Source organism: Cucurbita pepo, chromosome 19 (assembly GCF_057944985.1).
Source record: "Cucurbita pepo subsp. pepo isolate OVF chromosome 19, ASM5794498v1, whole genome shotgun sequence".
In the NCBI taxonomy this organism is placed as follows: domain Eukaryota; kingdom Viridiplantae; phylum Streptophyta; class Magnoliopsida; order Cucurbitales; family Cucurbitaceae; genus Cucurbita; species Cucurbita pepo.
In genome coordinates, this window is record NC_141816.1 from 12,946,115 (window position 1) to 12,960,375 (window position 14,261).

The following is a 14,261-nucleotide window of genomic DNA, read 5'->3' on the forward strand; positions in this document are numbered from 1 at the left end:
AGGGAGGGGCAGAACCTTGTTTATGGGCTTTTGAGATTTGAATTCCTTGGGCTTCTTTGCAGCTTTGGACTTCAAATGGAACGGAATGGGCCTCGTGGGCAAGGAGGTAAATTTGAAGAGAATTTAAAATAATATTGATTTGAAATGCGTGAAGAATTGTTTATATCTTGTTTGGTAATTAACCACAATTGACTCATGCGTTACAAGTTTTGAGCTGCCTGTGATAACTTCTGTTTTGGTTGACGTAGGGGCAGGAATTAGTTGGATTATAAACAATTAGTTAACCATGAAGGGGAAACACAAACACAAGTCTTGTGGGCAACATTATAGTGTTATATAAATATTTATTTATGTGGAAAATGTGTAGCCATAGATGTAGGATGAATTTGGAAGAGTAAAGATTGGTGGTGAAGTTTGTCCCAAAACCCAGTAGGCGTCCCTTTCAGGAGATGGGTTAAGATTAATGAATGGTTAAGTATTGGATGCATCTATAATTAGCCACAAGTAATGTGTATTCCTCTAGAATGTCCATAAATTAATTAGTGAAGGGTGAGAATACTAAATACGGTTAACAAGGAGGAGAGGTGGAGGTGGTAGTAGGTATTGATGAAGAGAAGATGGGGCACCACAGCTGCTGCACCAAGGTGAAGGTGAAGAGAGGGCTGTGGTCTCCGGAAGAAGACGAGAAGCTCATCAAGTGTATAAGGAAGATTGAGGGGCAGGCTTGTTGGAGCCGGGTGCCCAAGATGGCGGGGCTGGACAGATGTGGGAAGAGCTGCAGGCTGAGGTGGATTAACTACTTGAGACCTGACCTCAAGAGAGGGTGTTTCAGCGCGGAGGAGGAAAGGACCATCATCGACGTCCACCGAATCCTTGGGAACCGATGGGCGCAGATAGCCAAGCATCTCCCCGGCAGAACCGACAACGAGATCAAGAACTTCTGGAATTCCTCCATCAAGAAGAAGCTGCTTGCTCTTGGCCTTGATCCCAACACCCACAATCTCCTCCCTGCGCGCCAGCAACAGCAGCAACAACAACATCATGCTGCTGCTGCTGCTGCTGCTGCTGCTAATCATAATAATAATAATAATATGAATGCTTATAACGATCATGATCAAATAATAGGCGAGGTTGTTAATGGCAGCTACGTCTATAACTCCAATAACTACACCTGGTTGGAGGAGCAGCAGCAGCAGCTTCAAACTGGGTCTTCTTGTTGGGGTGCACCCATAGTACCGGGCATGATGAATTGGGAATTGTTTGAGAGTGGATGTGGAATAGTAACGGGGTCGTCCGGTAATAATAGCTTAGACTGTGATTTGGGTATGATGATTGAAAGGGAGCGGTTGCGGAGGATGTGGGAGGATGAGGAGGCTGATGTGGGTGCATTAATAATGCCTCTGCCCACTGAAGAGGCTGCGGGAAGTGTAGTGATGCAATCGCAACCTCAACCTCAACCTCACAATAATCACACTACTACTACTGCTGCTGCTGCTGCTGCTGCTGAGTTTAAGGATTTGGATTTTTATTTCGAGGAGTCGGCAGTGATACCAAATCCAAATCCAATCAACTTCAATTCAAATTTGCAAATATAACTTTCTTTTCCAGTTTCATCTGTTCCCACTTACCTTGTGTTATGTACATTCATTCCAATGCTTTATTTTCCTTTTATGCATCTTTACTCACTCCTAATTACCCTGTTTCTTAATTTTGTAACACTCACCATCATCACTAAACTTCACTAATTAATATAATTAATACCTAGGTTTTGGAGTGTTGACATCCTATCTCAATTCCAAAAGGAGAATGTTTGAAACAATGACAATAATGAGTAACAATGATATAATTAGGCAAGTCCAAGATACCCTTCCAATTGAGAGTGATGAGAAAAAGGAAGGTAGTTGGTAATGGGAAGGTTGTTGATGCCGTCCCCTCAACCATATGCTGGCGAAGGGCTGGAAAAGACATGCATGCCTACTGGTCAACTTTTACGTTCATGGGTGATGGAGGTCATCTTAAGCTGGAAGTTTCATAACATTTATCCTAATATTTGGTCGCTTTTCAGTCCTATTTAGGTAGAACAATGGTATTGACAAGGTTGTTGGCTTTTGGACTGACAAGAAAAAGCTTCAACAACACTTGGGGTTATCTTTGTGGATGATTTGACAGCTTGTGTCCTCTCAATGGGCTGTCTTTTATAGTAGCGGGGTGCTCTTCATTTTTTGATAACACTTTGCCCAAAATCAACTGTGAATCAAAGCTTTGCTTTAAGTGAACTTCTGTTACAAATTTGAAAGAAATATTATGGTAATGGATTTTGATGTTTGACTCAAAACAGGCTTTATGGAAAGTTTTGGTTATGATGAAAAGTGATGGAATATAATTCCATTTCTTCGGTCATCTTTGTACTTTTACAGATGTAGCAGAAACACCATCTCTTGATTTTCTCCACCCCCCCACCCCCCCCCCCCCCCCCCCCCCCCCCTTTTTAAAGTTTGAACCAATTTATGGAATTGGTACTTGTAATCTTATGAAGGTAAGGTTAGAGAAAGAGTGGGGTATTTTGGTAAATGAAAAAGTTGAGAGAGGGACCCTTCACATTCGCCGTTGCTTTGGATGCCGATGTTAGTACTCGACTTTACACGCAAAACCATGCTTGGTGGATGCATGGAGCGTTTATCAATATTCACATAGCTTTGCCTTGGGGATCCCTTATCCTGTTTTGCTTTTCCCTTTTCATTAAGGAGGTTATTTGCCCCACACAAAAACTAGCATAAGAATAATTTTGAATAACTATAGATACAAGCCATGTTAATGTAAATATAAATCCAAAATCGATTTCTAGTGAAGATACAAAATGGTATTACAGTTGTAATTCGTTCAGTAAAATGTAGTTCGTTCGAGATAAACAAAAATGAAAATTGGTAGACATGAAACACCAAAGTAAAATCAACCAGGAGTACTTTACTTTTCAGTGGTTTAACTAGTGCCCAATACCCATCATAATGTCTCCTCATATCTATTGTTCTCTATCTATCCAATGTGATCATGCTGAGAGTTTGTCAACTCAATAAATGAGTTAAGATTTGGCTTCGCAGATTGCCTCTGCCTGGCCTCGCTCAGCGGCAATGACCCCTTTCTCTCTACTCGGACATCACATTGCAGATAATGTTGAATGGGTGTGGATGAATACACGCTTGGAGTATGTGATGAAGTCCCGCCCGTAAGGAGGTAACTATGGTTGGACATGTTATGGATGGATCATCTATTTGAAATGGGGTTTGGACCGCTTGGGACTTCATGTTGGCGGGCATTGAAGAGGCTGTGTTGGTGGCATGACCTCAGTGCACCAAAGTGGAAGGTGTTGGACGTGGCTTTGCCTAATTTCCTGCAACCGTAACCTGCAACTGCAAGTTTCATGTCTTTCCTTTTGAGAGACGACACAGACAAAGCCATACTACTACTACTACTGCTCTCACACTCGCACACGATACCCCAAACCAAAACCAGATACAGGACGGCCGTGAGGCTAAGCATGAATACGCCCATGTTTCTAAAACCAGCCCAGCACAGACTCGCTTAAATGCCCCTCTCACACACAGACAACTCACAATACAAGCAATATATATTACAAGAGAGAGAGAGAGAGAGAGAGAGAGAGAGAGAGAGAGAGAGGTGAAATAATAAAAAAGAAAAGGCATGCAAGACGCGTAGGACTTCTTAAGTAATCTTTCATTGGAGGGATGCTTTATACATGTTGTTTATGGCTTTGCTTTCTAAATATTCTCTCTCACACACACAGATACAGTGTTTTGCTTTCTAGCAATTAGCCGACTCTCAGGACTGGCTGATGGGAGATAAGAGGAAAAAAAAAAAAAAAAAAAAAAAACAAGGAACCAATAACAAAGCCAAGTTAAATAATGGCATAAATAATGGCATACAAGTTACTGAACCCACTGTTTACAATACGTCTCAAAACTTGTACAGCTGTCATGTCCCACATTGGTTGGGGAGGAGAACAAATCATCGTTTATAAGGGTGTGGAAACCTTCCTCTAGCAGACGCGTTTTAAAGCCTTGAGGGGAAGCCCGAAAGGGAAAACCCAAAGAGGACAATATCTGCTAGCGGTGGATCTGGGTCATTACAAATGGTATCAGAGCAGTCGGTTTTAGATTCTGTAGACTTTATTTTTAGGATAGAGAGTCGTACACCTCTATGACTCAGCTCGACGACACGCCTTGCCACGACCAGGTATGCAGTCTAACCTTGTTTAATAGGTTACGGTATGATGTAAAGCATGTGAATTTGCTGTTTGTCTTGGGTTATGTGGTAGTTATGATTATGCCTTAGGGCGATAAATAATGAATGATCACTCTATACGTCAATGCTAGATGCGAGTTATTGTGAGGAGGCCGAGAGGGGTCATGTTAAAGCTTACTAGCCTTAGGGAGATAGAGAGATAACGCCGCAGAATGCGAGACGTCCAAAGATGAACATGAGACTTTCTAAGGCCTAGTACGAGGTGAATTACCTAGGACCCAGCCTCCTGTGACCATAATTCTAGATGGCAAGCATGCCTCCGTGGAGAGCATGTAGAAGGCTTAGACAGTATAGAGCATGCCTTGGTATAAACCACAAAGGTAGACCCAAGTAATATTGTTCGTACAACCAAAGACGATCACTATAGGAATTAAATACCCCTCAAGCAAACCATTATGACCTCACGATATATCTTACATGTTCCGCAAATGAAGTACGAAAATGTATTAGAATTTGAAAAGATTTTACCAGTGGCCAGGGATGGAGAATGACATAACGGTTTTTGTAGGTCGATGTTTGACCTGCTAGTAGGTGAAGGTCCTGAGACATTGCCCAAGATGATTACTACAACCCTTAAATGTATTGCATGCTATTCATTATATTCGCGGCTATTCCAGCCTATGAAAGAGGAATTTTTTGGGAATTTCATTACAGGGTCACCATTCTCCCATTCTCAGCTGGAGTGATATCAACAAATGACTTGGGGATTCATTCCAATGGGCATGAAGGGACCTTTCATGGACAAACAAGCCCTCCATGGCACACTCGCTTAGCATTATGGGTGCTATGAAATGTTGGGTCTTTTGTCCTCAAATCAGGCTTGCAAGAAGCAAGAAGCCACTCTGGCTTCAAATTTAAACGAAGGTCATTGTTCCTGTGATATTGCATTTTAAATAATGGGAATGTTTCTTGTGCCATTATATAATGGATTTTGAATTCTGGAGTAGGGATATAGAATGCTTTTCGACCTTATTGATATAAAAGAAAAGATGTTATTTGACTTGAAAAAAATAATAATAAAAAATATATATATAAAAAAAAATATATTAAAAAAAAAAATGTCTGTACTTGAGCAAGGTTACCAATTATACCAATTATAGCTTTAGAGTTTGTGTTGAAATGTTGTGCAGGATTAGGAGAAAATGTAAGTACGAAGGTCAAGGGTTCAAGGATGGATGCTTCTCGTGTTGTTTTAAAAAGGGATATGGCTACATCAATGTATCTCGAGATTGCCAAGAACACAGTAGAGTTTTAACAATATCCGGGTAGTTGGGGGCAGACCAACCAAAATAGCTTACTTCATTCCAGACGAGACTACATATCTAGTAAATCAATAGGATCTATTATATATCAAGAGTTAGTATGCCTGAGGAGGTGCCTGTCAGACCGTGACACTAGGTGCTTGTGCAACAAAGTAGTTCACTTAGTAAAAGTCTCATGGTATACCCATGGTGATGAAGAGGCAACTGGGATCGTGAAGAGATATGAGAAATGTCTATCCCAAGTTCTTCCAAGAGATGTCAACTTTCGAGGACGAAAGTTTTTAAGGAGGGGAGAATTTGGAGGGGAGAATTTGTAATACCCGAGCCTCAGCTGAAAGTTTAAAATCTAAGTTTACCTTGAAAGTCGATTTCTCTCAATTTTATTGAAGGTCTTAGAGACCAAAATCCGAGATGAGGCCAAAGAGAAAAATGATGAGGAATAAAAGAACTTAAGAAAAATATAAAAGAAAAATGATAGAAAATTAAAAGAAAAATGATAGAAAATTAGAAGGATGGTCAAGGTTAAATCCCTGGAGGGTAATTTGGTCATTATACCCTCCTTTTTAGTAACATACGAAAAAAAGAGAAAAAGAAAAATAAAGGGGAAAAGGAAGAGAAGGAAAAAGGGCGGAAAGAAAAAGAATATAAATGGTGAGAGAAAGAAAATTCTAGAGAGAGAAGGAAAGTTCTAGAGAGAGAGGGAGGTCACCGCCGCTCCGGCCACGAGGGGTCCGGTTCCGGCCGAGCCTTCTTCATGAAATCTTCACAGAACTTAGAGGAGAACATTCTTAACTTTTAGATCATCCAAAACCATCAAGAAACGAGGAAAAATCTAAAGGTAAAGTTCTTGAATCTAGATTCTCGAAATTACTTCAGATCTGTGAGATATAGTAAGAGTTAGAGCCTGAAATTTGAGTATGTTAATCGACAGAGGATTACGCTCAAAACCTGTGAAGGAAGTTGTAATCGATTCAGATCGGAAATGGGAGTTTCGGCGTTCGTCAAAGAGGTAGGCATTGATGTTTCTTGCCATTTTCGGACTAAGGTAATTATCCCGGGGATTAGAAATAAATTACAAGAAAAATACCTGCCTAAAGATGAATATACGCTCTACAAATCTCGTGAAGGAACCATGTTGATCCGAGTTAGGTAGAACGAAATGTGAAAATGTAAAGAAAATGGAACAAAGTAATCGAATGCTGGAAATCGCAGGAGAAGGGAGGAGGCTGCGCTTTGCCGGAGGAGAAGGGCCACGTGTCAAGCGTCCATTGGAGAAGAAAAATCAAAGAAATACTTCGCGTCGGGCGGGATTCGAAGGCCGGCGGCCCGCTACTCGAGTTCGCGACCCGATGACTCGCGCGCAACCCGGACCACCGACCCGGCTTCTCGTTGCCACGCGTCAGCGTAAAAGAACTCGAATTTCCAGCGCGCCCTTCCGGTTTCGAACCGACGACCTCGACCTCGGCTGACCGTTCATCGGGGCGCCACGTGGCAACACCTCAGCGCGCGTCTCCCTCCCTCATGCGCATCCGTACGCGCGCGTGGCCGTGCGCGTGTAGCACCTTCCCAGGCGCGTGCGAGCGCGTGAGGTGCTGTTTTCAGCCCGTTCGATTTCTGTTTGCCCGATTTTCCTCCCGATTCTAACTCTAACCCTATTTTTAAATGGAATAGGGTTTAAATGAGAAAATTCAGTATTTGTGGACACTCTATTGGTGTAGAAATGCTCAACGAAGAACACGCGTCAATCGGGTAAGTCACCACACGGAACTTTAGGAAGAAATACTTGTAGGAGTCGCTTGGTTATGCATGCATGCTAGTTTAATTACCTTCGGTGGTAGACTTCCATGATTGAATGAATGTAATTTGGTTGTTAAGAGTATGGGTGTATTATGTGAAGTATTTTGAGAATTATCTGAGTGTTGCAATAATGTTTTAAGCTTCCGCTTTATATGTACATGTTTAAGGGAGACGGAAACTTGTGATCTCTGCGCTCCGGGAGTTGATGGATGTTATCGCCCCGTTGAGCATGTATGTTTACTTTGCATGAATTGGGTATGATGATGCTGGATTATAGTTGTGTGCACACTCAGTTAATTTCCATGACTCACATTTATGATTAAGTCTAGGGATATGTGGTTAGAGTAACAAGACACTAAGGTATAAGACCTAACATTCCCCAGTAGGCTAACAGACCACCACGGCATACGAGCCACCTTTAGAGTACCCTTAGGCTACTTGTGTGTGGATGGTGATATAGCTTCGTGGGAGACCAGCAGGTTCCTGATCAGGACTCGACTGCTCGATAGCCGTTTAGTATGGGAAACGGGATACCCACGTCGTAATTGACCGTTTAGCTGGATGGAATAGGGGAGGTAGCCCTCCCAAATACAGGGGGATTACCATAAGACTAGGGGGTTGCAGCTCACTACCTAGGCAAGATCCCAAGTAATCTCATACCCATGCCGAGGTAGCCACTCGCAAGGCACCAGTCCAACACAGGTTAGCATAAAAGGAACTCTAGGGGTATAAATAGAAGGTCTAAGAACCAAAGAAGCCCGAAGGGGGCAAGTCCCAAGGGGGAAGCCCTAATGAGCTAAGACCAGAATCAGATGTTCTAGAGCCAAAGGAAAGTCCGTGGTTGTTTGTTAAGTTTAGGGTGCGACGAGAGCCTACAAGTAGGTGGCTTACTGAGTATAATTTTTATACTCATTCCTTTTTACCCTTTTTTTTTTTTTTCAGATGCCGGTCGAGGTGGAGGAGCGTTCGAGAGCTGTGCGGTCACAGAGGGGGTCGTTCCGGAGCGTCAGTCCCTTGTCAGTCTTTCGAGTCTTTTGTGTTTCAGTTTACATTTGTAATTTCCTTTGTAATAATTTCGAAACAAATCTTCTCTCTGGTTTTAATCAAATGGAGTTTTTATCTTTTTACTTTGCTTTTCTTTTCTTCTATTTTCTTTTCGTTTGTTTTCAATTTCGTCTTTTGGTTCACGGTCTGATTTTCGAAGCCTTGAAAATCGGGTCTTGACAGATTGGTATCAGAGCCAGTCACCGGACGATGTGCCGGCCTTCTCGCTGTTCCCCGAAGGGGGTAGACACGAGGCGGTGTGCCAGTAAGGATGCTGGGCCCCAAAGGGGGGTGGATTTGGGGGCGGTCCCACATCGATTGGATAAAGGAACGAGTGCCAGCGAGGACGCTGGGCCCCGAAGGGGGGTGGATTGTGATGTCCCACATTGGTTGGGGAGGAGAACAAATCACCCTTTATAAGGGTGTGGAAACCTTCCCCTAGCAGACGCGTTTTAAAGCCGTGAGGGGAAGCCCGAAAGGGAAAGCCCAAAGAGGACAATATCTGCTAGCGGTGGATCTGGGTCGTTACAACAGCTGAAGACTATATTTTATACTTTGAATAGCAGAGCTCAAACACAGTACGCTTTTTTCCTGTGTCTTCAATTAGTAATGGAAATTCTTTTCGTGGAGCCATTATTAGGACGACACTTGCAAAGGAAATGGCTTTAGGAGAAAGCTCCCTCTTCCCCAATCTCATTGATTAAACACTTCATATTTTCGTTGGATTGGGCATTTGCACATGTGCCTAGATATAAACTTGTTTTCTTGTAGCAGTCATCGTATGATTAAGAGTTATACCGTAGATGGGGTCCTTTTTTTTTTTTTTTTTAAGAACCATAGATGGGTAAATAATGTTTTTTTTTTGGAAAAGCCAAAAAAAATGTGTATATTTCTTATCTATTTTGAGTTCAACAACTTAAAGAGTGAAAAGATTCAATCTCAAAATTTTTAGTCAAGGCCATATATCTTAGATACAAGGTGACAGGAAAGCCAAGAATATCTTATGCGAGTGGAGGAAGAGAGAATATTAACCTTGCCAAAAATATAAATACTTCCACCATTGTTGGATGCAAAGCCCACCTAAATTTTAGCAAATCTAGAAGGAAAAAATGGTTTTAAAGATAGATCCGCAAAAGATCAAACCATCAATTTTTGCAATGACTATTAGTATTTTATCTAATAAATTATATTTGAATAAGCAGAAATCCACACTAAATGCTTTCTGGTAGGCATGGCATTTCAAGAGATGCAACTTTTATCCAAAAACAAGGAAAAGGAAAATCAGAAACAAACTTAAATTCTCATTACTCTACACTTACTAAGTCATGAAGCTTACTCCACGTAAAAGTTCAGGTGGAAAAGAAACTTGTCCAACCATGGTCAAGGTTGTATTCCCATTGCTCTGACAGTCTGATACGTGTTTGCTACATAGACAAATAACCAGATCAGTTAGCCTTTCAAGGACTTGTACCCACTTGCTACTTAGAATTAACAACCCCCAGAAAGTTTTATCCAACTCCGTTCTATCATCTGAAGAAACATAACAAAAAGTTCTCATATGCCATGGCTAGATTTACAAGAATGTAGACGTCCGATAGCAAGGATGACCAACTTGGACGTCTATGAAATGGAATTAAGTTAAAACTTAGAGGGAGAGAGCATCAGCTGATAATATTACACAAATGGTAATTCCTTATTATTTCAGAACTTAAACAGTACCCTTCCTCTTAAGTTTCTGTTGAGCAGAAACAAAGGAGCTACCCAACAAAAACTAGGAATGTTCAAATATTTCAGAAAAGTGCGTCCATAACTGACAGAGGCTCAACACAACCTCATTCTCTGAAAACATGGGTGACTTCTATTTAAAAAATTGATAAAGAAAAACAAAAAGTGAACACAGTTGACTTCTTATAGAAAAGCCGCATCCATAGCAAGGCTTCCACAATCAATCGTCGTCGTCATCTGCAATTGATGGAAAATTTACCTTATAAATACACAGAGAAGGCTCATTAAATTACCAAATTGAAAAATAGAAAACGCTAAAAAAAAACAACGCAGATAGAATGGTATCCTCGGCAGCAAATGATAGAATAAGAAAAGCACGTTACAACCCTGATTTTTTTTATTGAGAAAATCACACTAATCTTTTTTTTTTTTTTTTTTTTAATGTTTGCAGCTAGAATGACCCACACTATACACTTAATTTGAAATTTCAATCTTATCGAATTTTGGGATTTGCTCTAATGCTCCCCAAATAGCAACTGCACCTTTTATTTAGATGGAGACGTCACTAGGCTGATTCAAATTTACACACAGACAAGCCTCCTGTACAGAAGAAATGAGGAAAAAGGATTTGGGGAGAAGTAAATTCCTACCCCTCAACCAAACTGATTGAGCCAAGTTTGACCTAAAGATCACAATTTTTACAAATTGAACAACAAATTCAAGTATCACCATCTACTACATGTCCTTGTTCTTTGAGCCCAATAACATAATATACTCGATTGAAAAGCTATTTAGGGACTTCCATTGAAGGGAGCAAACAATTTCGGTGGTTGTCATCTTGTGAACTGGAGGAAGGAACAATCAATGAATTGGGAGGTTTGTCATCGGTAATTTTAAACAAAGAACCAAAAACTTCTTGCAAAGTGGATGTGGGGATTTCATGTGGAAAAAGAAGCCTTTGGAAGAATGTCGTGGTGACAAAATATGGCTCCACCAAGTTAAGATCATGGACAGAGGGACTTTTCTACTCACTCCCCAGAGGCCCCAAAAATCTATTATTAAATATCACTATGTCAGGAGCGTGTCATATCCAAGACCAAGAAGTTCTGTGGACAGCGGTTTAACCACCAGCTTGTAGTTTAGAAGTAGATATAGCTGCATATGACCCTCTCCACAAAACGTTCCCGAGGCTTTTGAATCTAACCAGGAAAATACACCCATCAAAGGGTCTTAGAGCTTTTGCACACAAACGTGGGATCTCCACTGTAGGAAGCTTTCACAGAGTAAGTATATGTGAGCCCTTGGTAAGATAGTTATAAACTTAGAATTGAGGATAGCAAGTAGCAGTGTGCAAAGAAGCATCTTTGAGGGAAGGAAAGACACTTTTTCTTAAACTAAAGTAGCCATGTGAGCCATAGGACTTGAATTTCCCCACATGGACATCAATTACTCTTTTAGGCCACTGAATTCTGGCGGATCTTCATGAGGACTGCATTTATACCGTGGCCAACAACTGAAGCCTACAAAAACCAACTTAAAAATCGACAACAGTAAAACAAAACTACCTTAACTAATCAAGATTAATCTATGCGATTAATCAAATATATCAAGAAACTACTGCCTTACTCCGAGTGAATGGTTTAGAGGAAAAACAAGCTTTGGATAAGGCATCAAATTCCCTCGTGATCTATTCGGATAGAAAGAAACAACAGAACCCTTGTAATGTATGGTTCTAGAAATTGTACTGCACATGATCTCTAGTCGGAAATCTCTACATAAGGATTTGTGTATCTAAACTAGTCAATCTATCTTATTAATTGCAATGGGGAGTTTCTATGTAATTGTGATCTAACACAGAATTAACGAACCATTGGCCCCAAAATATTCCAATCCAAGAACAGATGATTATCCTCTTCTGATCCTTCAAAAGTATAAACATTGAAAATGTCCTGCGGAGAAAACTTATAAAGGCTAAATATATTCCTACATAGGGCCTAGAAGTATATAAAGAAAGATCAAAACCTCATCACCAATCGAATTCACCATAGGGCGTGTGATGGAAGAAGCACATTATTATAGACCGACCCATATATTGAAAACACCATGCTAGCCTTGCAGTATACACTTTTGTACAGACTTTCTCACGGTAAAAGAGCCACGGCCAAAGAAATATGGAATGTTATCAACAAATTTTGGGACCTAAAGCTTGGTATGAACTTTAAGGATGACAAAGCAATGGAATTGGCCGAATTAAGTCTCAACCTTTCCCCAGTTGTATTGTCAAATGAAGTAGACTCACTGACTTGGCTTTCCAGTGTTGACGGAAGCTTCTCTACAAAATCTTTGATGATGGACATAGGGGAAAAAGAAGAACCAATAAATTCCACGCTAGCAAAGACAATATGGAAAGGAGATCACCCTAAAAAAGTGAAGTACTTCCTTTGAGAAATAGCTCATAAAGTCATGAGCACAAATGAAAATCTTCAAAAAAGAATGTCTTACATGACTCTATTTCCAAATTGGTGTTTATTATGCAAGAAAAAAAAACGAATCACAAATCCACTTATTTATGCCATGCACATGTGTTCAAAATTTCTAGACGACAATTCTCAATATCTTTGGATGACATCTCACATTTCCTAAGGAGATATAGGATCTATTGGACATAGCCTTAACGTATCATCTCTAAAAGAATGCAAAAACTTTCCTCATCACTAAAAAGTACTACACGAAAAATGTTACCCTTTAGAGTACGACTCTTCTTTCAGAACACACAATACTCATAAATATTCAAAACTACTACTTTCTCAACATATAGGCCTTGAAAAAGACCACCAACAAAGCAAAAAATACAACTCAAATACCTATGCACACACACTTACACAAACTAGTTGAAACACTCAATAATTCGAGTAACCCCTTAAACACCACTCAACTAGCTGAAAATGAGAGACAACTTAATTTACTCTAAAAACATAAAAAATACAAATAATTAGGCTCGGGCTCTAGTATCATTCAATATAGAAACGATCCTGTCTCGGGTAAAGGCGACTTTTTTTTGGAATTTGTGAAAAGAAGGAAATCAAAGAACAATCGCAAAAAAGACAAGAGATTTAGAAGTTGTCTAATATTTTTACTTCAGTTATACCTCCCAAATTGTAAATTGGGGAGGCCTTTCAAAAAAATCATGGATACTACATCCTTTTGTAAGTTTCAATCAATGGAATGGAATTGTTTCTTTAAAAAAATCATAAAACATCGACCAAACCGTACAACCACACAAAACATAACGCAGGAAGTGGCACAATAAGTTTATATCTTGGTGGCGGAAAAAAATGAGACGATGTTTGCTAGGCATGAAAACCTAGCGCCAATCGGCGGACTAGATAAATGAATAAGAGCGGCAATCGAAATTTGCAATGGTATAAAAGCAATGGCAATGGTAGAGGAGCAAAAGAAATTTAAGAGGAACGGTAACAAAATTAGATGATAGGAGAAGAAAAAGACCAAAGTAACGGCGCTCGTTGGCAGCTTTGGCCTTCTCGAGCATCTTGTCAAGGTCCTCCTGGAGCTTAGCGTCCCATTTGACGAGCTGATCGACGAAGACGGCTCCCAATCCCATTCCAACCACGTGCTCCCAGGGATCTGCAAAATAAGAAGATGGAGTCAATGTTAGAAATCGAAAACAGTGGAAGAGATGTGAAGAATCTGATAGGGAAAGGAGAAGGTTAGGGTTTTTGTTTTTGTATTTAGAGATGGACGTACGGCGCATGTAAGGGAGTTTACGGAGAGCATTGGAATACATCTGAGTGCCAAGCCCCAGAAGGGCTCCGATCATCGTCGCACTCCATGCCATCTTCTAATTAAATCGAATCGACTGTGTGTTGTGTTGTGTTGTTGACTCTTTGGCCGGAAGCGCAATCTCCCTCCCTCCACTTTTCAGTTCGCTATATAGTCAGGCTTCAACCCTCCGGACTTCCTCTTATTAATACTTTTATTTTAGGAAAATATAACATTTAAAATAATTTATATTATTAAATATTAGAGTTTAAAAAAATGGGATAAAAATATACAATTTTGATTGGTTGAAATAAATGCATTTTAAGGAGGGGG

The 14,261-nt window shown here is 40.4% G+C and overlaps 2 protein-coding genes and 1 long non-coding RNA gene across 3 annotated transcripts; 2 read left to right on the plus strand and 1 right to left on the minus strand.

Annotated features, from left to right (window-relative positions):
* Positions 1-105: 105 nt before the first annotated feature.
* LOC111781722 (uncharacterized) lies at positions 106-1,665 on the plus strand. Its single transcript, XM_023662409.2, has one exon. It carries the CDS (start codon positions 618-620, stop codon positions 1,593-1,595), a length of 978 nt encoding a protein of 325 aa, XP_023518177.2. The 5' UTR covers positions 106-617; the 3' UTR covers positions 1,596-1,665.
* A 4,534-nt stretch (positions 1,666-6,199) lies between these two features.
* LOC111797209 (uncharacterized) lies at positions 6,200-8,510 on the plus strand. The gene is made up of 5 exons (XR_015414287.1): positions 6,200-6,420; positions 6,514-6,591; positions 6,795-7,171; positions 7,254-7,331; positions 8,322-8,510. It is a non-coding gene; the product is annotated as an uncharacterized LOC111797209 (long non-coding RNA).
* Positions 8,511-10,097: 1,587 nt separating this feature from the next.
* Positions 10,098-14,115, minus strand: LOC111781532 (excitatory amino acid transporter). The gene is made up of 3 exons (XM_023662184.2): positions 13,914-14,115; positions 13,656-13,793; positions 10,098-10,385 (listed from the first exon to the last, which is right to left on the minus strand). Exons 1-3 carry the CDS (start codon positions 14,002-14,004, stop codon positions 10,369-10,371), a joined length of 246 nt encoding a protein of 81 aa, XP_023517952.1. The 5' UTR covers positions 14,005-14,115; the 3' UTR covers positions 10,098-10,368.
* Positions 14,116-14,261: the final 146 nt, after the last annotated feature.

Coding starts and splice junctions, on each gene's coding strand:
- LOC111781722 (XM_023662409.2), top strand. CDS start 618: ATGGGGCACCACAGCTGCTGCACCAAGGTGAAGGTGAAGAGAGGGCTG.
- LOC111781532 (XM_023662184.2), bottom strand. CDS start 14,004: ATGGCATGGAGTGCGACGATGATCGGAGCCCTTCTGGGGCTTGGCACT. Junction 13,794..13,913: donor TAAACTCCCTTACATGCGCC/GTACGTCCATCT, acceptor CTTATTTTGCAG/ATCCCTGGGAGCACGTGGTT.